This window comes from Trachurus trachurus (genome assembly GCF_905171665.1).
Source record: "Trachurus trachurus genome assembly, chromosome: 11".
Classification (NCBI taxonomy): domain Eukaryota; kingdom Metazoa; phylum Chordata; class Actinopteri; order Carangiformes; family Carangidae; genus Trachurus; species Trachurus trachurus.
The window spans coordinates 20,633,278-20,656,618 of NC_139904.1; the positions used below are offsets into that span (position 1 = coordinate 20,633,278).

Below are 23,341 nucleotides of genomic sequence, written 5' to 3' on the forward strand. Positions count from 1 at the left end.
GGTTCCCATGGGGTTAGCAGGAAAACACAGGGAGGCGCTGCTGCCTCGAAGTCTGAGGTTGGCTCGGGATGAGCTGAGGGGCACTTCTGAGAGGGCCAGAGCCACCATGTCAAGGGGCACCACACTGAAAGAACTGCTCATCTGGCTGAACCACAGCAGGGATCAAATAGCTGAGCAAGTTAAGCAGGTGGCATCGTCGTACCAGGAGCACGGAAGACTGAAGACAAACCTGGAGGAGAACATGAGCGAAGTGAGGAGGGCAAAGGAGTTGTCTGTGCGATACAAAGAACGAGCTGCAGAAGTCCTCAACGAGGCTGCACATATCGCAGGCTTTAACTCATAGATCCTTTTTTTTAAATCCACAAATTAGATCCGACTTTACAGAGTGTATGCACATTGTTCCATACTTATAGAGAAAACACTTTTTCCAACAGTTGGGCTGTTTTTCCTGATAAACTTGTCAGTTGGAAAGCCAGCAACGGTCACTTGGTGAACATGCAACATATCAGAATCACTAATCTGTGTTCATATCCTGGCACCTGCAGCCACATCAGGAATGCTGTGAATGTGACACAAAAGATAGTATGACACGCACACAGAATGTCACTCACTCATGTACGGTGCAAACTGCACATTGTGCTTTTTAAGCCTTTGCTGCTTCTTGTTTCACATTTGTTACAGGGACTTGAGGACTTGCGATCATGCCTGCCTTTTAGTATTTTATCAAAATTGCAATGAATATAGCAGAGATTTGCACTCACTTTTAATGCTGTAAATTTGTCTGCGAAGAATGGAATTTTCCTTTATATGTGTAATGTTATTATCTACCATCAGGGGGCATTGCAGACTCATTTTACAATTGTAACGACTTGTCTTTGATTCATATTTCTTTAGTCTGTCTCAGATATTACATTTATGAATCAAGATTAACAGAAGCTGAGTATCTACATAATCAGTGAATCACATTCTTTTTAATCTTGTATGTAATTAGTCACTTAAATGTATTAGTAATGGAAAGATTGTTCTAAATGCAGGAGTATTTAGGTTTGTCCTTTTGAACTGCACTAGACAGCCTACTTGATACTACATTTCTTCTATTGGGATAAACAGGTCAATACTCTTCTACAGCCACAATGGGAGCTCAACTTGAGTTCTGTTGTGACTGCATGTGTCTCCTTTTGCTATTGTAACATTCAGACAAAGCAGATTTGCTGCTTATTATCCAGAAAAGCCCCCATTGCATTTATTAACTGATTAAAAACGGCAGCTTTTCTGTGTCTGTTGATGTGAAAGCAAACAAACACATGGTCATATGCCATCTTGATAATTAATTTTGGAAAATCCATTGTTCCAGAGGTCATTGTGAAGTGGCCATGCATTATTTATCTGACAGAGTGCTGGTTTGGCCTTAAGCTTTACAGATTAATTTGGAATTAAGTGTTCAGGATGCGTTGGATAAAACCTGAGAACATTGGGTTAGTCTGTACTAATGAAAAGGTTCTGCAAATATAACAAATTAAATTAAATTGTATTCTTTACATGTTCAATCCAGACACCCTAACAATATGTAATGACTTTGACTAGATTCAATGTATTCTGTATTCAGCAAAATAGTTCAAATGGAATAATTATGTTCATAATTAAAATGTGAATATACTGTTTTAATCAAACAAATCAAAGAGAGGTTTCTAATTATTAAACATTATTCAAATGCAGTTTATATGCTGTGGGATATTCTTGAAATGTTCTCATATTAATGAAAGAAAGAAAGAAAGAAAGAAGAACTGATTTGCCAACATTCATGGTAGATCACTGCTGTCAAAGAGCAGTGACTGGCAGCGACAACCTACCATGATCGTGGAAATTATTAACGTGCAGCCTACACTCTAATCTGATTGGCTACTGCGGCTGGGGGGTGTGGCAGTTAGATTATATACTGCCTCCTCATTGGCTCAGCCGCGCAGTTACTCCGGGCGAACCGTGTCCCCCTCGTCTAAGGTAGTCTGAGTGGAGAAAGTAATGAAGATGGAAGGAGCCGATGTTGTTGAATTATTGAGGAGATTTATTGAGTAGCGAACTGATAGCTGTTTACTCGCCTTGTCGGAAGCGCAGAGGACAGCGATACCAGGATATTGACAGATAGCATGCCAGTAAGTAAACTAACTTCCCCAGTTTAGTTGGTGTCGCGCCTTAGCCGCGTTAGCTAACTAGCTAATCTGTAAGCAACCCTCAGTGACAGCTCGAAGTCATTCAGCAAGCCGACACAGAGTGTGTGACGGCGGCGGGGAGGGGGGATTAATTTACACTCTCCCGACTGAAACTGCTTAACAAATACACTGGAAATAGCTTGGACGACCGGGAAAGCTAATGTTTGTCATTGAGCCACCGGTGTGTTGAGGCAGAATTTCACGTTGTCTAACTGTGTAGCCCGTGTGACCAGTCGTCAGGGTGGTAAACTAGCTGGTTATTAGCACCACTCAAGGACAGGTACACTTCCACTTAGATAACACCACATTCAACATTAGCCGAGAGGAGAAGTCTGGAATATGTCCAAGTTAACGAGCTTTTCATAGCAACCATTTTGCTGCTGTAAACGACTCGGTTTACATCTATCAAATGTACACAGACTTTGTACTCGACTTTGTGTGTGTGTGTGTGTGTGTGTGTGTGTGTGTGTGTGTGTGTCTTGAGTTGTCTGTGAGGACTTTGGTAAGATCCTCAGGTGATATTCCGCCTTGCATGTGTGAGTCACTTTGGCAGCCACACTGCAGACTGGTATTTTAGAGATAATGCGTTGTTGGGATTTTTCTAAACACTATCATGTGATGCAGCCTTCCTCAGTGCCACTCAGCCATTTGAGGGGTTTCCTGTATGAGTGTGGTAGTATTGTGAAGCTTTGCCGCAGAGCCCCATGACAGAGCAGCTGTATGACATGAACCCCCCCCCCCCCCCCCCCCCCACACACACACACACACACACACACACACATACTGTTAGAAGTTGGAAAACGTCTGTTTCACACTCTGTGTCCTTCACGGAGGCTTGGCTCCAGGCTTCTAGCTGTTGTTTAATTAAGCTTTTATTTTGGTTGTCCTTTGCTTTACATATCTGTGTTTGCCTTTGTCACAAGGGAGAGGTTTGGTTTCCCACCCCCCTCCATCAGCGGTTGATGTGTTTGTTGGGTGAGTGATCCTGCTCTGTTAAAGTGCTGTCATTCTGGTGTGTGTGTGTGTGTGTGTTTGTGTGTGCATGCGTGAAGGAGTATGCGCATGCTTGTTAATATGTGGCATCCGTGGCTGCTAGTGTCTCAGACCTCTTAATGCTTTTTGACTCTGAAGCCCGGCAGGTCATGGAGCAGGAAGATCACACTGGCTCTGCTGTCATCCAGCATCACAGCAGGAGTCACCCATGCCCTGTGGTCTCATGAGCAATTTGAGCAGTGAAAAACTGTTTCTGTAAAACTGTCTGTCTGAATCTGCACCTACATGCACAAGCGGAGCGTAAGTGAATTACATATGTATTCATAAAAGCATAATGTTCTAGTCACAGGTGTAAGCAGATGTAGCATACCGTTAGCTTTATGAAAGATCTTTTAAAGTGAAGTGAGCTAATTAGTTGCACCGAAAGTGGTATTAGAAAGATCAAAGGCTGATTATTGTTGATAAATTATGAGAAAGCTATATGCAACTGTCACAATCAAAGCTGCCTGCTGTGATAGAGAGAAAAAAGAGACAAGGATGAAAGAGTGCTGAAATTGAAAAACCGGTGAGATTAACCATTGGTCTCTTTCGACTCACTTGCTGCAGGAAGATAGGGAGTCGGAAGAGTGAGAGGAGGGAAAGAAGATGCATCACTGGCTTAGAGGCAAAGGAGGAGAGAGCGTAGGCTGCTATAAGAGGATTCCTCCCTGTCAGATCTCTCTATCTGTCTCCCTCGGCAGCAGAAACCACACACAAAACCAGACTCTGTTGTCATGTCCGCTTAGCTGCAGGCGGCCCTCTGCTCTGCATGTTTGTGTGTAAAAGAGAAAGAAAACAGAGGAAGAGCTGAACCTCCCCTCCACCCCCTTCTCCTTCAAGCTATAAGCAACCTGCTTATTGAAGAAGACCTGAGGGCAGAGCAAGGTGGGAGGCAGTGATGCAACAGGGTTAACCACAGGGCAAGCTATAGCCCAAATAAAGACGATGGCAACGGACAGCGTGATAAGGATTTGATGCAAACTGAAGAGAAACGTCAAACAAAATGTTGGACAAATGGACATGGACAAACATTGTAAATTGCTCCAAGCAGGGGCTGGCGAAGCTGTGAGCTTAGATGCTCTGCCCTTTATGACCAGTTATATAACCTCATTACACCCTTCACTTGGACACCCCTCAGATCCTCAAAATAGTTCCCCAGCGGCTTTTGCTTCCATTCAAGTTGAAATAAGTGTGTAGTCACTGTTTGTGCTTTGTTGACAGTTACCGGCTGGTTACAGATTCAGGGTGGAGGCATGTTTCTGTAGTTCAGGTTTCTGACACTGGTGAGTTGAGCGGCTAGTGGTTTGGGTGTGTCGGTAGAAAAGTTGAGTCACTCTTGTACACACGGCGCTAGTTTAGGTTCATTTCAGCTCATTTGATCGATTTCACATCCCTCCTGTTTTACGTATAGCTTTCATTCCTGGAGGGATTAGTAATCAGCCTAACTAGTAGTTAGTGTGGCTCGCCTTGCACCCTATGACACAGGAAAAAGCAGCTGGGCCAGCTCTGTCGCTCTCAAAAACCACCCACTTCATCTCTCTGTCTGCCTTTCTTTCTTCGCTCCATTCAGACCTTCATTGTTATTGGCCCACTCACTTCCTGAAAAAAGAGAAGCATATGTGTAATAGGAAATGAGGTAATCAGCAGGGAGGGATGGACATGTTTGTGGGTAACCCCCCCCCCCCCCCCTACCTTTAACTCTTTCTCACTTGGACTCAGTCTTCAGTCCTCTCTGCAACAGGTTTCTCACGTCAGGTATGTTCACACTCAGCCATCGAGCACCGCGGCCGTCTGCGGTGTATATTGTGTTTGCCTCAGGTGTTTTGTGGTAACTCTTGTCAGGGCTTGCAAGCACACTTACAGCAAGGATTAGGAATGTAAACTCAAAGGAGACCTGTTTGTGTTGGAAGACGTCCTCAGGAGGAGGAGTTGAGAATAAGGTCATTCAGCCTGCCTGTCCTGTGTGTATGTGTGAGAGAGAGAGTTGAAGGATGAGCCGTGGGTGTAAATTCTGAAGGAACGAACTGTCAACTTGCTAGCTCACAGGAACAAGTTTTGTCAAACAAGACACCGAACAAACACACTTGGAGGCACACATACACTTGTGCAATGCATGATGCATTTTCTATCATGTAGTTCCATCAAGGTGTTTGTTCCATCAGAGCTTTGCAGCAGTGAAAAACTCAGAGTATGTCAAAACCAGGCTGGTAAACAGACCGGTTAGACCTATTTGTAGTTCCGCTCACAGAGAGGGGTGTGTTTTATTGTGTGTGTTTCACAGCGTTGGGAGGTTGCCAGCGGCAGCGCAGGTAGAAATCTAATGAACTCTCCTCATCTGCCGAGTCGACCCCACGGTCTTTTTTCTTCTTGAGTTATCCATCCCTTGGGTTGTCATGAATCTCTTTTATCCCTCACCTCTCTATACATCCATTTATCTCGGCCTCTATTCATTTAGGCATCGATTCATCCCGCTGCTCTCCCTGCCTCTCTGCCTCTCTCTCTCTCCTGCATTGATCATGTACTTGCTCATCACTTTACTGGATTGTTAGTTGTGCCTGTCAAGCCTGCTCAGCCACTTATCCCTAAAACTGGTTGATCCTCGTGCGTGTTCGTGCTGGTCAACATGGCTGAGCTGCATAGGAAGAAGCTCGCCAGCCGCTGTGTCATTTGTGTGCTCTCTCTGGCTTGTATTGATTTCTGTCATGATCTGTGAGTCCGTAATGACGTAGAGAGGGCTAACGAATAACATAATTACGCTCTATAGAGTACTCCCAGGGCAATTAGTTTTTTATTTGCCCCGGCTATCTGCTTGTGTCTGTCTGCAGCGTGTCAACAACACAGCTGAAAAGTCTTTCTAGATGTAGTATATGTGCTGTTTGTACCACGATCTCTCTCGCAGTTTCACTTTGAATCATCTCTGTTTCCATGGATAAGCAGCTCCAATTATGGGTTCAGTATCCTTATCTTGGCTAATCGTATCTGAAGAAGCCGTTATTAAGCCATCAAGTCAAATCTTTGCTTCTTCTACTCATTTCTTATTCTAAACTGGAGATAAAAACAACAAACAATGTTGCTCATATTCGGTGTTACTCACCGAAACACATTGTCTGAATCCTTGAGGTTTGACAAATGTGTTGAAAGTATTTCCTTCCTCGTTTTTTTTTATTTATTTTTTTAAACATTTTGAAACCTACTTTGTTTACACCCATGTTTGTTTTCTGGCAGTCTTCCTCATCACTGCCCTTTTTTTGTTGGCACACCGCTGTGTTACCACAATGTGTTACTTACCACCACCTGTAGATCAGTGGGCCAGTGTGAAACCATTGGCAAAGATGTATTGTGCTGCACTAATGTGCATGCAAGTGTATCTATATTTTGTGCTTGTCTACAATACAAGCAAACAGGGACATCCTGCTCTAGAGGATTAAACCTCAACAGTAAATAATGAGATGTAAATGATCAATAGCTACACACCTGCACAGTATGGTACCTTGCTAATTAGATTACTAGAAAAATGTTCCACACGTATGTGATTGGTGAAAATAATTGATGGCAGACAACAATAGATGCCATAAAACTTGCTTTGCTTCCATTTCTGTAACTATGATGATCCTGTCTAATCATTGACAGCATGAAAAGTTGAGTTATTTTGTAAAAATCTGAACACTTTTCATTTTTGCACCTTTCACAAGTATCTACCTAACAGATTTTAAATTGACAACTTTGATAGTTTAAAGGGATAGTTCAACATTTTTGGCAAATCCCTATAGTTTTAGGAGTAGGTTCGTTACCTTTAATTGTCGGTGCAAGCTATTTTTAGAACAGCGGAGCAGAGCCGACAGCTGCTCAGAGCTACGCTACGGAGGCTAATGGGATTTCTTGGTTTCAAACTCATCAAAAACACAATCCAATCCGACCTGCACATTCACCACGCTATGAGATAATAACGGAACTTTACAAGACAGAGTTGTTTTTGAGGCAAATGCAGAGACTGCTTGCCGAAAAACTGCCCCTGACGGAAACGCGCATCAGCGGTTTGCATGAATTTACCATTCTAAACATAGCATAAGGTAACAAACCTACTGCTATGACCAGAGGGAATATAGCAATGGGCCAATTTGCCAAAATGTTGAACTATCCCTTTAACTTTGTACCAAGTGTCTATCCTCTTCTGCTGCCTTTAGTGTCACACTGCAGAATCTTTCTTTGCTCGCTGCTGAGACAGAAGGCGAAGAATATCGCAGGAGTAGGTGATGTGTGTGTGTGTGTGTGTGTGGCAGGCAGCTGCTGGTTTTGGTCTGCAGGTATCTTATTCTGGATCCAGATGTCATGCCCCAGACGCCAGCGTGGACAGAGTTGACGGGTTAAAAGTGACTCTGTAGGAGGAGAATCCATTCCTCTTACAGGACTGACTCATCCACACTCTAATCACAGCCTTTATTTATTTATTTTTATTCAGCCAGCATGCCATTAAAACGCACAGGCTTTAGACACTGCCGTCCTCCTTGTTCGTCTTCGCCAGCATAACCGCCACAAAGGACTAATTTCTCTAAATGGAGGCTATTCTGCTTTATAATCCTTCCCCATTTCATGAGTCACTGCCCCCCCCCCCCCCCCCCCCTGCTCGCCCTGTCATTCTTGTCATTGGTACAGTCCATAAATAGACACCTGGCTGCCATTGAGAGACCAAGCACAAGAATCCTACAAAATGTAATAAAAGCCTTTTGATATGTGAAAAGACAGATTAAGAGGCAGGCAAGATGGGGAGAGAAAAATGATGTAGTGTGGGAGGATGTGCGGAGGGACAGAGGAGGCTGAATCAGGACAGGAAAGACAAGAAAACAACCAGTGACATATTTTTTAATTTTGCGTCATGCATACATGAATAGATAATATGGATCCTATGATATACAGTATGAATGCTGTCTGAGTTCATCTCCAGAACATCTTTGGAATATTTGCTTTGCATGTTTGTCAGCTGAAGATGTGAGGTGTGTTTGTGCGTTGGAGTGTGTGCATGCAGATGTGTGTGCGTGAGATCCCCCCCGAGTGACATTTTGAAAGTGGGAGACTTTTGGAAGACGAAATTCAAGGCAAAATCCGAGCAGACGTTATCTGCATGACAAGTGTGCACATAGAAGGACTTCTTCCACTTCCTCTCTCCCTCTTTTTTTTTTCTTAGTCTCTGTTACCAGACACACCAAACATGGACTCTTTCTCTGCATTCAACTGCCAATTCAGCCTTGCACTGTTTTAGAATGCAGACACGACAACAGACACGACATCATACCCCGCAGTTAAAGAGACTGCTAGTCGAAAATGGATGATTAATCAGGCGTGCAAAGAGACATCCTGGGAAGAAGAAAGCATGCTGTAGGTCTCGGTCAGTCTGCCACATTGTCTTAGCTGTCAGTTCTGTCACTCATATTGCAGAGCTGGTTAAGGTGACAGCAGTATGTGTGAAATCTAAGACTGAAACTATACTTTTTTATTTTTTCAAATTAATTTATGATGAATAATTTGTTTTGAGCTGTAGAATACCAACATGAAAGGTGGCCATGACAGTTTTCTATAGCCAAAGGCATTGTCTGCAAATAACTTGTTATTTAGGGATGCACAATAACCGTTTTTTTTTTTCCCACTGATACCCGATAACTTACTGCTTCTCATAACCGATGCCAATACCAATTAACATTTTTGATAGTTTATACACACACCTGAGGTTCAAGAAAGGCTAAGATGTAGTGAGTAAAGATTAAGTAAACACTAGAGCTCTGCCTCTGACTTAACAAAATAATATAACTGACATCACTACTGTAATCACAACAAAAACAAGAACAGTTATCTTAAAAAAATCAACATTTATTATTGTTTCAAATCAACTTAGGGGCCAAACAGACTGATAATAATGAAAGAAATCAAGGTAACGTTGGCTAATTATAATTGTCAAAAATTTTTAATTATATTCCACGTACATTACCTGACTTACCTGTGTACCGTATTTTGCTGATAATTATCTGTACCGATAGTTATCGTGCATCCCTGCTTGGTATGTTTAGAATTAGAAACATGTATGAACCAAGAGAAAAGCAGAACATTGTTACATGACATTGGAGCTGGTGAATATTTTTAGCCACACTAGTCATAGGAATGGCAGTGTTGGGCCGTTGGGCTCAAACTGAAATAACAATGATGCACTTATTGTATGGATAGCTATGAGAGACATCTATAGTCCTCAAAGGATAAATCCTGACAGGTTATCCTCTGACTCTCCATGGAGCGCCACCAGCAGGTATTGCTGAGGAGTGTGTCTTCCTTTACATTGAGCTGTTTAGCAATCTCTCAGAGCAGCTGGCCGGGCTGTAAATTCTCAGTTGTTGTTGCTCCATAAACAACATAACCTATTTAATTGTTCTCTCCATCACAAGTGATGATTAATTAATCAGGGATGTGCATTGTTTCTTGATTACAAGATGGATTATTCATAAGAGATGAGAAGATAGGGTAACATTGGAGGTTGAGTGGAAAAAAAGTGTCTAGAAGAAGAGAGGCGGGACGCAGGCGATACAAACATCTGTGTTGATGGGAACGGAAAAATAAAAAAAAAACGGTGATGGGAGAAGCAGAGAATTAATTTCACCTTGAGTAGATGTAAGTTACTGCATTCAAGAGCCTCGTTTTCTGTCCGTCTGCATTTAAAGATGTCTGAACTGTACAGCCTGTTCATCGGGCATCTAAATCTTGCTGTGCCACATTTTTCTTTTCTTCCCTCTCATCAGTGCTTCAGCAGTGCAGCCAGCCAGGATTCTCTGTGTGGGTGATTTTTCGTTTTGCCAGCCTGAGTTGAGAATAGGTTAGGTACTCTGCATGCTGCAGAGGTGTATGTCTAGAGAGGAATGAGAGGGAAACAGGAGGAGAGCCGGGGGAAGGAGAGACTTGTGTTTCTTTGTGGAGTATTGATGCCTGCAGCATGTACACTCAGCGTGCACCGCCGCTATGGCATTGTTTGTCATTTCTAATAGAAGATTTTTATCAGGATACAAAACAATAGAAGGCACACACATGAGAGGACCTCATTCAAACTGTAATTGCGTGTGTGTATGTGTGAGAGAGAGAGAGGGAGAAATTGCTCCATTTATTTGCTATGTGTCAATAATAATGTTCACTGTGTTTATACTGTATGTGTTTCTCTCTTAGGTAGAGGTGACTCCACTGCAGATGAGGGAACATGTTGGCTATGGACCAAGGAGTGGTGGAGGAATGGCTGTCAGAATTTAAGGTACTGCTGTGTGTATTCATGTGCATGTTTTTTTGTTTTTTTTGGGGGGAGGGGGGGGCAATGTTAAAAAGCATGTACCCCTGATCAGCGAGCGTGCAGTATCATATCTGCTGCTGCATTTTGGCAGAATCTCCTCCACACACGTAAACAAACATTCTCTGAAGTGCTTTATTCCTAGAAAATCGCACGCTCCTACTCAAACACGAGGACTCAACAATACTTGACTCCTACCAAAGCTCAGGCTCGGCGAAGTGTAATGAAAGAGCAGATGAGATTCTCCTTAGTGAACATATGATGACCCATCTGTCAAACACTCTCAGTGAAGATGACCTCTATAGCAGCCACATCAACATGCAGCTGCTTTAGACTCTTGAGTAGTTCTAATTCTGGTACCAGTAATTAAAATGACTCAGATACTGCCTCAAATTCTGGATAGGGAATTGGAGGGTATGCAAGTCTAGTCTATGCATCTATTCAATACAAGTTCATGTATTGATGAACTTTATAGTTTTACGCCCAGATAAAATGACATGTTTCCCCAGAAATCAGATCTTCTTCGCAGAATCCTACACAAGAGGTTGTACTGTGCAGCCGCTGGGAGCAGTGAAAAGGAATTGATTTCAGACATACAGTAGCTGTAGTAGCAGTAGCTCAATGTGCTGATAATAGGTGGACCGCAGTCCGGGTCCAGATCCAGATGCTGTCCTGCCCAGACCTAAAACCTATAAATTATTGAGAATTATTAAAATTTGATGGACTGTTTCTGTTTTAACTGGTGCTGCTATTTTAGCCTTTAAAATGTAAAAGATTTAAGTCCATTCATCATGTGATGTTACTTGGCCAATTGTTGCGACTTGCCATGGAGATACACACTCACACGTTGAAATGAGGGAAGAGACGAAATAGGTCGGAGGGCCTGAGCATGTGACAGTTTGCAGTAGCAGAGGTTACACTAATTTCTTTTTCCATATGTTAAAGACCCTAAATAAACACTGTAAGTGGATTACTTGATTACTATAAGCCAATTACTGAATCATCAAATGTATGAGAGAGATTTTATCCCAAGCTTTTGAGCCATATCAGCGGTTGATGCCTGTGACTGTGATCACTATAAGCTGTTTCTACTGCAATACAGAGAGATTCCATGGCTTTCATTTACAGTATTTGCGCAGTAGCCTATGTTTTACAAAGGGTTTAAGCTGAGCGATGCCATACAACAACAGCAGAAATAATACCACATCCATACAGGGTTAGTAGCATGCCTTTTGTAAATGTTGTTGCATTGGTATTGGGTCATGCTCGATAAGGAAAAAATGAGATTGGAACATCTCTGCTTTAGATATTATCACTCTTCGTCTCTGCGTGCAGTCACCTTGGAGCGCTCTGCCTCCAGTTACAACAGATATGATGCACTGTTGATTCACTCACTGTCATTGATGTTTGTTTATTTCATTCAGCAACAGTCATAATATTAAGCAGATTTATTGGTTTCAAATGATATCTGAACTGCATAAATGCCAAGCTTGATCAGATCACATTTCGGTAAATGTTTGGCTATTCCACAGTCCCCTCTCAAATGACCATGCTGTGTTATTCATAGAGTGCTGGTAGGCCTTTAGTCTCAGTTATTTCAAACTTCAACTGTTTGTGTTTTTCAGACCCTCCCTGACAGTGCTGTGTCCACCTATGCGGCCTCACTAAGAGACAAAGGTGCTCTGGTCCCCGCTCTCTACAAGGTCATACGAGAGAACTACAGTGACGTATGTACACACACACACTGTAATGCTTGACGTTTTTATGTAAACATTAGAGATTGACATTTGCTTTATTCTGACTTTCTGACGTTTCCCATGTCGTTATATTGTTGTGGAACCATAATTGCCAAATACAACATTTTCTTTACGGCTGCAGGGGCAAGTGTTGCCTGCCAATTTTTGTAGCCTGATGTGATGTAACCGTGTGTGTGTGTGTGTGTGTGCATGAATTTTGCTTCATCTGTTCTCCCCACAGTTACTGGAGCCAGTGTGTCACCAGTTGTTTGAGTTTTACCGGAGCGGTGAGCCACAGCTGCAGCGGTTCACGCTACAGTTCCTGCCTGAGCTCCTGTGGAGCCTCCTGTCCGTCAGCGCAGCCAGAGATCCCCACACCTCCGGCTGCATAGAGGCCCTGCTGCTGGGCATTTACAACCTGGTAGGGGGCAGGGGGTTGGGTGGGGAGGGGGATGATGGGGTCTGTGCATGTGTGCGTGTATGCGTGAGTGTCCCTGTTTACATTTTCAATACCACATTCCTATGTCACAGCTGATCCTTTTCATTCATTATCAGTAACAGAGAGCTGTTCTTGGTAATGACAATGAAATATTTCCAGTATGAGTGCAAACTGAGGAAAAGTCCCTGATCCTTAACAAGTGGAAGTAATCATGCCGTTTCAGAGGCCGGGGACTTAACCTCTCAACTATTTCTGGGAGCTGCGTCATGTGTTTCAAACAATTACTTTCTGCCCTTTCTGCAGAAAGTAACAGCTACGCATGGAGAGTCACAAGAAGTGTGGGTAACAAATAGGGGAACTGAAAGATAGTGATTTTGCAAGTATATTATATGGATGAGTTGCTTCTTGTCACTAAATACCCCACAGAGATGCCAGTGCTGGTAATTATTGCAGTTTGTTAGATTCTGTCTTCATCCATTTTGGCTCTGGGTGATCTATTTATCAGCACGGCGCAGTGCCCCCTTACTTCCTGTCTGAATAGCAGAATAGGTCAGCTGTCACTCAACACACTGCCTGGCTTCCATTAATCTTTTTGACATTAACATGCCCACAGGGGACACCAAAATCCTGGAGTTTGTTGCGTGCTTTTTTTTTCACACAGCACACGCCCACAAATACACACCAACAGAATGAGCGGAGGAAACGCAGACCCTGAGGTCCACACACATACACCCACACATAACAGATGAGTGTGCTTGAAGAGATAAGCACACGCTCTTCAGAGGTTTATGACAGAGGGGAAAAAAAGCTTGTTTTTTCTCGCTGACAGAAACATTATTTCTTTGTCTTCCTGTCTTTTTCTTTCGCAGGAAATAGTTGATAAAGATGGACAAAGTAAAGTGTTATCTTTTACCGTCCCTTCCCTCTCCAAACCATCAGTGTACCACGAGGTGAGAAGCACATTCAACCGCACACACACCTTTTTAATGTGCTTTTGCAAAAAACGTAAATATAAAAACGACTTCCTCTCACTGCCAGCCTTCAGCCATTGGCTCCATGGCCCTCACCGAAGGCGCTTTAGCCAACCATGGCCTGAGCAGGGTGGTGTACAGCGGGCCACACCTGCAGAGAGAGACCTTCACGGCACAGAACAGGTAAAGACACTCAATGGGCGCGCTTGTTTTAAAGTCATCAGGGCGGGTGGGGGCGTGTCGGGCAGAGAGGAGATTGTGCTCGTTTTAACACGGGCAGGCTGTCGGTCTGCCTGCTCTGAATTGGCAGCGAACACCAGCCAGCCACCGAAATAGAAACACCCATGAAGGAGGATGTGCACTCTGGCAAAGGAGCACTGACAGGTTTACTCACCAAATGTTGATAGAAAAACTCTCTGCACTTGTAAAACTATTGACATTTTTAGCAGCTTTTGAACATCTTATCCTCAAAATCAGACTTGTGTGGTGATGGTGAGTTCAGCTCCTACTGTGGCCAATTATTTTATGGTGTGTTTGCTTCAGCGGTGGCCTGTGGCAGCTGTCTTTGTTTCGTAGCGTTTGAAGTTGTTAGATGGCTGTTAGTGTTTCTTAAATTACTGTAATGAGGCTGTACTGCAGACAGACTCTAAAGGTCGCGGCGGTTTGAGTTCAACATCCTCAACTTTCCTGTTTTCTTAAACTTTTTCAGACTGGCTAGATAGATTTAAAAATAGGTGATGGATGTTTTTTATTTTTAGCTCGAAGAATTCTTTTTTTTATGTTACAAAACAAGTCTGCCTGCTTTTTAAAGATAATCTGTCCCCTTTGTTGGACTGTTTGTATTGTAAGCATAACTGTAGCTGGAAAGTTCTGCCATGTAAGTTTTGGTTCGTATGTCACGTTATTTATTTATTTACCTGCTATTTAAGCGTGTGTTTATGTTTTTAAGATTCGACGTGCTGACCTTCCTGCTGCTGTGCTACAATTCTGCTCTCAGCTACATGTGCCCCACCTCCCTCCAGTCGCTCTGCCAGCTCAGCTCCAGGTGAAACACAAACATAAACACAGAAATCTCAGCATATCCCAACATGCTGTACGGTAGCAAACCACGGCTCACCTTATCATTAAGGCCTTGAGGAATTAATCTGTGCCAAGAAAAACTGATTTCATACTTTGTGACCTTTGCGTCACAAAGTACTGATATTTTTAAGGACACTACTTCCAAACATGCACACACACACACACACATAGTTTTGCAAGCTCTTGCTTATCTGATCCTCTTATAGACTTTGCTGCCAGCGAGAGCCAAGATACCGCTATTCGGCAAAGAGCTGTGATGTACACACATCCCAGCTCAGCCCAGTGATTTTGGTAATCTGCCAACTGCAGCTGAGCATTGGTCTGATAAGCACAGAGCTAAAGAGAAGTCATCAGTTTAGATTTCCCCCCTCTACATTTTGCTGTGTATTTGCTAACTGTATAGTGAACATAGTGACTCCTGCAGCTTCAGCATGTGAGAACTATATGATTGAAAATAATTAACCATTTACTGTTTATGCTCTGAAGTTATTAAATATTTGTAAATGCTGTGGGTAATGTAGAAAACCATGAATAAATCATTTTGTGGCATTCATTTGTGTGTGTGTTCATGTGCTTGTATGTTTATGGTCAGCCATTACTTGCTCATTACTGAGCTTTATATCTGCTTGCCACAGAGAAGTAAATTCCCCTAATGGAGATGCAGCTAAATGGCTCAGTCCCAGCTTCCCTGTTAACACCGATACAAACTTCCCTTTTGGATTTTTATTGGTCGTCCTCCAGGGTGTGTATATGCGGTTACCCACGGCAACAGATCCGGCGCTACAAAGGCATCAGCACGCGACTGACGGTCACATCAGAGTTCCTGGTTCAGCTCATCACGGGTATACACTACGCCTTGTGAGTGCACACACACACACACACACACACACACACGCCAACACAGCCCCACTGTTTCAACTAAATGTTTCATGTCCTCAGGTTCCTATTGTGCCACAACTCCTAATTTTTAAGTCTCAGAAATGACTGGTGTTTACTGTTTCAAGGAGCATCTACCAATGTAACATGTTTGTGTGTGTGTTTGTGCATGTGTGTAGGTGTAACGGGGAAGTGGAACTGGGATCGAAAGCACTGGATGACGTTCTGTATCGAGCCCAGCTAGAGCTGTTCCCCGAGGCTCTACTGGTGGGTACAATAATATTTTTTTGCTACTATCACATCTCCCTGTACTGTTTAGGTTGTGGACCTGCTATGTGCGCGCGTGTATGTGTGTGTGCGTGCATTCGTGTGCCCGAGAGAGCATGTGACTTAGACGCACATGCTGGCTTGTGGTTTTGATTCATACACGGCACACTATGCTGTATTGTGTTAGCCTGTGTGTGTGTCAGAGTCTGCAAGCAGAGTGTAATCCCACTAGATTATTTACATGCTTTCCTCTCTGCTCCGTTAAGCTGTAATCCTTGAGGTCCAGGGAGTGGAGGATTGAACCGAGGGTCACAGTATTACTACACAAGTCAAGGTGTACCTCTGCAACAATCAAAACACACAATATTAAGAGCGGTGTCAGTTTTTTTGTTTTTTTTTAAATAAAGAAACGGCTTTGTGGATAAATAAATGCCATGAATACACACACTCTGATGTGGAGTATCAGTATTGTCCAGTGTTTATTTGTGTTTACTTGTTGGAGTGAACTGCACCAGGTGGCTGCTAGCTTAGCATAACTTGGTGACGTTTCCCTCATGAGACCAATGTGTTGGAGCCGCGCAGACAAAAGACATGTTGTGTGGTGGTGATTATGATGCTGTGTACCTCATGTTACCTACCCAGCTGTTACATGATCATTATTGCAAATGCTGCTTGAGAATTTCCAAGGAGTGCAAGTGGCTATTATATCAGGACTTGTGAAATAGTGTTATGTAGAGTGAAATACAAAGACTTGTGTGTTCCTATTTCACCAGTCCGTGTAACTGAGGCAGTTGGTGTCAAGCTTTTAGTTTCATCCCTTTGCATAAATCAGGTGGATATGGGATTATTGATCAGATGTCACTGGTTCAGTTACATGGTCTGAACTCACTAGTATCAGAAATGCTGCCTTTACAGACTCTAGGAACTGGTCCACTGCTTTTACTCTTTGCTCTTTTTGCATCATCTGTTTTTCTCTACTTGTACTTACTACACAGGACTACGATGTTTTCACTGATGCATGTATATACTGATTATAGTCATATAAATGTAATAACCTATTATGAAGAATTGTTTTTATATTATATGTGTAAAGTATGATATGCAAAGCACAGGTGCTGCAATTTTTTGATGAAGATAGAATGTGTAATAAAATAACAAAGAGATCCACACAACATTAAACTCCCCTTTAGGATATTTATTCAGTAACGTTTGGAGCTGACAGGCTCTTCCTCAGACTTCACAATAGAAAGTGTCACAACAAAACCAAAAATACACACTGTGGTGGGTTAGGATTAGGGTTAAAAAAAATCATATCCTCCAGATGTGATGAAATATGTTCGGTATAATCCCCAAATGAAATCGTGACTCATAATGCAACATCTGCCAACATATTCAAATTGTTATTTTTGTTTTTTTGATCACCCCTAAAATAGGGTTAGTACCACAACTTGTAGAGTGGCTATTCTTCATGACCTGAACTGATACAGATTATTGTGGGGACAGATCAGATAAATGTAAATGACAGTTGACAGCTCCATTCACAAAAGGGACTTGAAGCGTGTACATTGAGGTCGTCTTTGCAAGCAACAAAGAATGGCCTGGTTGTCAACCATTTCCTGGTTGCTAACCGTTGCTAATCATTCAGCAGGCTGGTTCAGTTCCTCACTGGCAGAGGGTCTTTTATGCAAATGCCCCTATTGTCCTCTGAAACTACAGTATTAAACAGTGCTTTTTGTGCTTCTCCTCGCCCTCAGGTGGGTAACGCCATCAAGCAGGCACTCCACGGCGCAGCACTGAAGAGTAACAACAAGGAAGGTGCGCGAAGTATCCAGGTGGAGATCACACCCACCTCCTCCAGGATCTCCCGAAATGCTGTCACCTCCCTCTCTATCAGGGGACACCGCTGGAAGAGACACGGTAAGACGCACACTCGGAGAAAAAAAGCAGGACGTAGGGACATATTTATCGGAGGGTGACCCCGGGAACATGTGGTTTCACACTTTTCTGTAAACAATTTGCAATTTGAATCACATTTTTGTGGGCGAATGAAAACTAGGATTGCTTGTTTGAAGACTAAATCCACACCACAGGAGAGAGCATGAGGTTTAGATCACCTCATTTCACCATTTCATTTCATATATCATTTTTCATGTCCTGTGGTCACAAGTGTTGTCATCCCACACATGACATTTCCTCGCTGTCTACTTTCTTCGAACATCCTCATTCAAAAATATAATTTCCTTTCTCTCATTGAGAGTGCTCAGAGAGATGCAGCCAGACAGACTCAACACAGCACATGAACCTTATTTGACAGATAGGAGAAGACAGGAAACCACAGAACAGGTATTCATAGCATAATACAGTACGAGCTGCAGTGTCTGGTGAATGTCATGTTGTGTGTAGTTTCAGTCTACAATATTTAGATGGCAGAAACTGAAATTTTGCCGTCGTTGACTCAAAAGAGCAACAATAAAAGACAGTCTGCGTGCGATTTCAGGATTTAGTCGCTCGTTTCCCAGAGTACAGAAGAGGCAGGTAAATTACAGCCTTCAGCTTGTTTAATGGGTAGGTTTCATCACAAGCCTAATTACCCTTTTTTCATCTCACGGATCCTGCTCATTGATGCCCTTATCAGAGCTTCTTGTTTATGCATAAAGCTTCTGTTATGGGCAAATGATTGAGGAAAATACTATTAAACATTAATTCACATGTAGTGGCCAGTGGTGGTGACCTGTATGAAAATGTGATTCCATTCAAATACTGTGTTCACATTCATCTCCACATTGCATGTATTTTGACCATGTGTTATGTTCTGATCAATATGATTTTTCTCTTTTTATTTTTTCTACCATTACATTGATTACCTCTGTTGTGTCTTGTGTTGCTGTGGTCGTGTGTGCCTGTGCACATGGCCGTCTTTTTGTTTGTCTCGTGTGCATGATGTGTGTTCTGTGTCTTGTCCATTTTTGTGTGTGTGTGTGTGTGTGTGTATATATATGTCTATGTATTGTCCAATTACCCCCCCGACATGCTCCCCCACCACCAGAGTCCCAGGAGGTGAGTGTAGACAGTGAGGCTGCTCTGGGGGGCGTGGCTATCCCCGAGATCAGTGTGACAGGCGTGAGCGGCGAGCGAATGCCCAACGGAGACTCCCTAAGGCCACGCTCTGACGGTCGCGCCCAGCCTGATGGCGACATGTTGGGCACCACGTCTGAGGTCAGCATGGACCCCCGAGGTCATGACTCCAGCACGCGGGGTCAGGAGGTCAGGAGGCAGAAGTCTGTGAGGCGAATGGTGGAGAATGAGGGTTCTGGGTCGGCCTCCACAGGGAGGAGCCAGTACTAAGGTCCTGCCCCTCCCTCCCCCTGCCCCGCTCCCGGGGTAACCTAGGTAACCGTGTGCGGGGGGCGTGGTCTGAAAAAGCTGCATGATGACTTCCCCCTTTACCTTTTTTGCACTGGGCTCCACCACCCTCTCTTCGCCTAATTGCACTATTCCTCTCATATGTCTATCTGATGTCATTCATTCATTTACTCTCCTCTGTGGCTAAAGCTTCCTCATGATGATCTCCTGCTGAGATTCCTTAAAATCTAATTAATGACTTGAAGATCTAACAAAATGGCAGATAAATAATCTCATAATAATGAAATGTGCTTGGCTTAATCACATAATAAAAATGATGGGATGTGTTTTACACCGAGTAATATTAAGAGGCTCAAATTAAAAAGCAGAACATCAGTTAAACAAAAAGCATACTGTAAATTTATGACAGTACTGATAACAGGAAGGCCTTGATTCACAATCCAGTGTTGTTTAGACATCTGACTCCTTTTTAACTGGTGGGATCAGTGAGTTTTTGTGTGTCTGTACAGCACATCTCGGTACGCCTCGACAACACGTTACTCCTGGGTTGCACTTGGAGACAGATTACTTCCTTCTGACCGGTAGCTACTGTAGGAGCTGAGGAAAGATATGCAGGTCTTTGAATTATTTGAAGCAAAAGGCTTGTCCCAGTGGCTCTGAACAGGGAACACAATCTGACCATGAAATGATGATAAAAGGACCTGCCTATCAGTCTGTTGACCAGCTGTTTACTGGTGTTCTGTTCCAGTGATAGATCAAATCAGAAGTGTGCATTTGTGCGTGTGTGGCTACTCGGATGGCTTGTGGATGCATGTCTTGAAGAAAGCAGAAAAGCCGTTAGTGCGTGTCTTTAGAGGTAGTGGTGCGAAATGCATTTCAAGATGAACTTTGCCTTTGCCTTCCTTTACCTTCCCTTTGTGGTCTTTCCTAGGCTTGTGCTCTTAGACACTGTCCTCTCCTGGCTTTGGGACAAAACATGCACCCCTCTGCCTCTGACTTGTTGTCTCACAGGTGCTGCTGGTTATCCTAACATGTGTGCTGCACTGGAACTTAAAAGATGTTGTTAGCTGAGGTTACAGTGTGATGGTGCCACCTGCTGGACAGTGACAGAACTCCTCTGTCATCCAGCCCAACTTTTATGCAAAGAGTGCCGACTATATATTCTTTTAAACGTGTTACTTTATGATTTTATATTTTAAGTGATGATTTGACTGGATCAGATGGGCTGGATGACAGATGAGGAGGTTGTATTTTCGCTCGGTAAGCTCCTGTTTTTCTATTCACTTCTTGTTTTGTCTCCCATCTGTCTGTCGGTCTCACAGACGCAGTGGATCTGGGTTCCCCGGATGAGCTGATGGATATCTCGGAGGTGGATGAAGGGGTGTGGCCAGGCGGGGTGGGGCCTGACATGACCCCACCCACCATAACTATCAGCAACAGCGTCACCACGTTGAACCTGGGGGCCAAGGCCATGAAGAAGTGTCGGCTCGGCGGGCGCACCAGCAAGGACAAGGACAAGGAGGCGGGGCCTCTAATAACGGGCCGGGCTGCCAGCGAAAACACAGAGCTGTCCGTCAAGAGACTGACGCTCACCTCCAGCCAATCGGTGCCCAAGGCAGGAGCTCTCACCAGCCTGACGCGCACCGCCAGCGCCGTCTTCTCCCGCTCCTTCGAGCAGGTGGCCAGCGGCAACGCCCCTCCCTCCAGCAACCACAACAACGCCTCCGAGGCCGGTCGCTACTCATGCAGCCTGCAGGAGGAGGGGCTGGGGTACTTGAGTCCCACGCCAAACCACACGCAGCGCTCTCCCAGCATCAGCGTGCACCTTGGCTCTGACCTTTGAACCCTTTGTGACTTACCTGAACCCTCACCTCTGACCCTGTACCTGTGACCTGGAACTCCAAGCCATGCCAACTGCAAAAGAACCACAAAGACATGAACAAAAACTCCCACCGTTTCCTCTGTAACTTCATTTTAACGTCTTTGATTCCGTGTGGTGTAAACCAGCCTGCTGTCGTCGTCCTCCTCCACTCAGATATCCAGAGCACCATCAGCTCCTCTCCTCTAGCAGACTCAACTCCTCTGGGCCTGATGGAGGCGGGATGTCGAGGATACCACTTCCAGCTTCACCGATTTTCAGTAGTGCACTGTTGCCGTGAAGCTGTGCCAGGACAGAACTGCACTCCTTTGCAGAGTGGCCTGTCGTACAATGGGTGCACTTAAAAAAACTCTCATTACTAAAAACTATGTGGAAATGTATTTGGAAAGTATTTTAATTGGCATTTGTTGCCCTGCATGGCTTTCCCATACATCCATGCTGACCTTGCCCAGGTTTGTCAGAGGGCAGATGTTGAGTATGTGTGAGCATGCTTGAGTGTGTGTACTGTATGTGTATGTACAATTGTTTTTAGAATAAAGGCTGCTGATTGATACAATGAACAAGGTATGATTATCCTAGCTGAAACAAGTGTTTCTACTACTTTAAAAAACAAACAAAAAAAACAATACATCCCTTCCCATAGCAATACAAATTTCACTTTTTTCAGTGTTTTCCATATTTTGGGAAAATAACCCAAACTCCCTCTGTTCACACTTCTTTTTTTGACAGTCAGTGATCAGTTACAGCTGTGCTTCTTTAAAGAAATTCCACATTCTTCCCTTAAAGCATCTGGAAAAACAACCACACAAAATCAAATAAGTATGATACGAATCAGTTTTTAATGTTTACATTCGCACAGTATTGTTATCATGACGAAGAGGCAATATTTGTGTCCTTCCCTATTGCTCCTCTAGCACCTTCCTGAATTGCTGTGTAGTTGATGGCAAAAATAAAAACCCAACCTCTCACAAATGACAAGGATCTGTCAGATTTTGGGGATGATGGGTGTGTGTGATTTGTTAAGTACTGGATTTTGCACTTGAAGAACAAGTGTTTTCAACCTTGGTATTTTCTTATAATGAACAAGAGAGCTTTGACTCTCAACTGTGTTGTTTTCCTGTGAGAGGGAGATGCTTCGTTGCTACATGCGATTCCTATGACTTTTCTAACTAGTCATCAATCCAAAAATTAAAAACCGAATGGACTTGCTACCAACTTTAACACAAAAATAAAAAATAGTACAATACCTCCTAAGTAAAGTTTTGTTAACTTGACCAAAACTGTAAATGAACCTATTCCTGTGTTTTCTGCAGTGGGACGGCATTTGGGGCAACAAGGCATCTCCCCCCTTTTCAGATCCACCCACCATTCCAGATGTTGATGTAGTATTTTGGTGATGTGTTTCCTCTACACTTCCTTGTTGTTCACCATATCATGTCACAAGACATGCTGATATTTCTTGTACCCCCCAAAAAAGAGAAAGTACAACTCCTCCCATCTGCTACATTCGGTGTCCTAAATCAAGCGTTCAAGCTGCCCCACCCTCAAGCAAAAGTATATTCTGTTGTCCATGTACTAGAGCTGTCCAGTGTCCATAGCTTGATGGGACAGTAACAATCATTGTGTTTCTGTATGTGGGTTTACAGAATGTGAATGGGTAAGCTCTTGTTGTACGTCATACCGTTGTACTCAAGTTGGTTCATTGGCCTTTTATTTGTCTGAACATAACTCTACTGCTACAACTTCTGGGAATAAAGTGTTTCTATATTTCACACCTGTGTTTGTTTATATCATATAGTCTCACAGGAGATAAACCACACAACACCACAAAACATGAAACCCAGATACTTAACGTTTTCACTTGCATAGATATGCGTAGAAACGTTGAAAGCCCTGTTTTGTGAGAAGTTGCTGAGAAATTAGATTGTGCTGCCATACTGATGAACTCAATATGCTCTACACATGACGGTTATTGTTACAGTTTTTGCCAATTGCTTACACACTTTTTTCAAAATTTGGCTCACTGTGTCAAAACTCTACACAAAAGTGAGATAAGACACAACACTTGTAAAACACCTCACAGCTCTGAAATCAAAACCTTACAACCCTTTGTAAAAATGTCATTCTAGCAACAAAATGATACACACCTGTGTCAATTCGATTCACTTTCAAATCAACA

General features: G+C 43.3%; 1 protein-coding gene across 3 annotated transcripts; it reads left to right on the forward strand.

Annotated features, from left to right (window-relative positions):
• The first annotated feature begins 1,977 nt into the window (after window positions 1-1,977).
• hycc1 (hyccin PI4KA lipid kinase complex subunit 1) lies at window positions 1,978-21,788 on the forward strand. Of its 3 annotated transcripts, XM_083981977.1 has the most exons (13): window positions 1,978-2,150; window positions 3,131-3,182; window positions 10,437-10,518; window positions 12,177-12,278; window positions 12,529-12,708; window positions 13,596-13,676; window positions 13,765-13,880; window positions 14,647-14,742; window positions 15,519-15,635; window positions 15,833-15,920; window positions 17,675-17,837; window positions 18,967-19,310; window positions 20,606-20,842. In XM_083981977.1, exons 3-12 carry the CDS (start codon window positions 10,468-10,470, stop codon window positions 19,263-19,265), a joined length of 1,293 nt encoding a protein of 430 aa, XP_083838103.1. In that variant the 5' UTR covers window positions 1,978-2,150; window positions 3,131-3,182; window positions 10,437-10,467; the 3' UTR covers window positions 19,266-19,310; window positions 20,606-20,842. The 3 variants fall into 3 exon arrangements, with proteins under 3 accessions (XP_083838103.1, XP_083838102.1, XP_083838104.1); XM_083981976.1 differs by lacking the exon at window positions 3,131-3,182; XM_083981978.1 differs by lacking the exons at window positions 3,131-3,182; window positions 18,967-19,310 and having other exon boundaries at window positions 20,606-21,788.
• The last annotated feature ends 1,553 nt before the right edge of the window (window positions 21,789-23,341 follow it).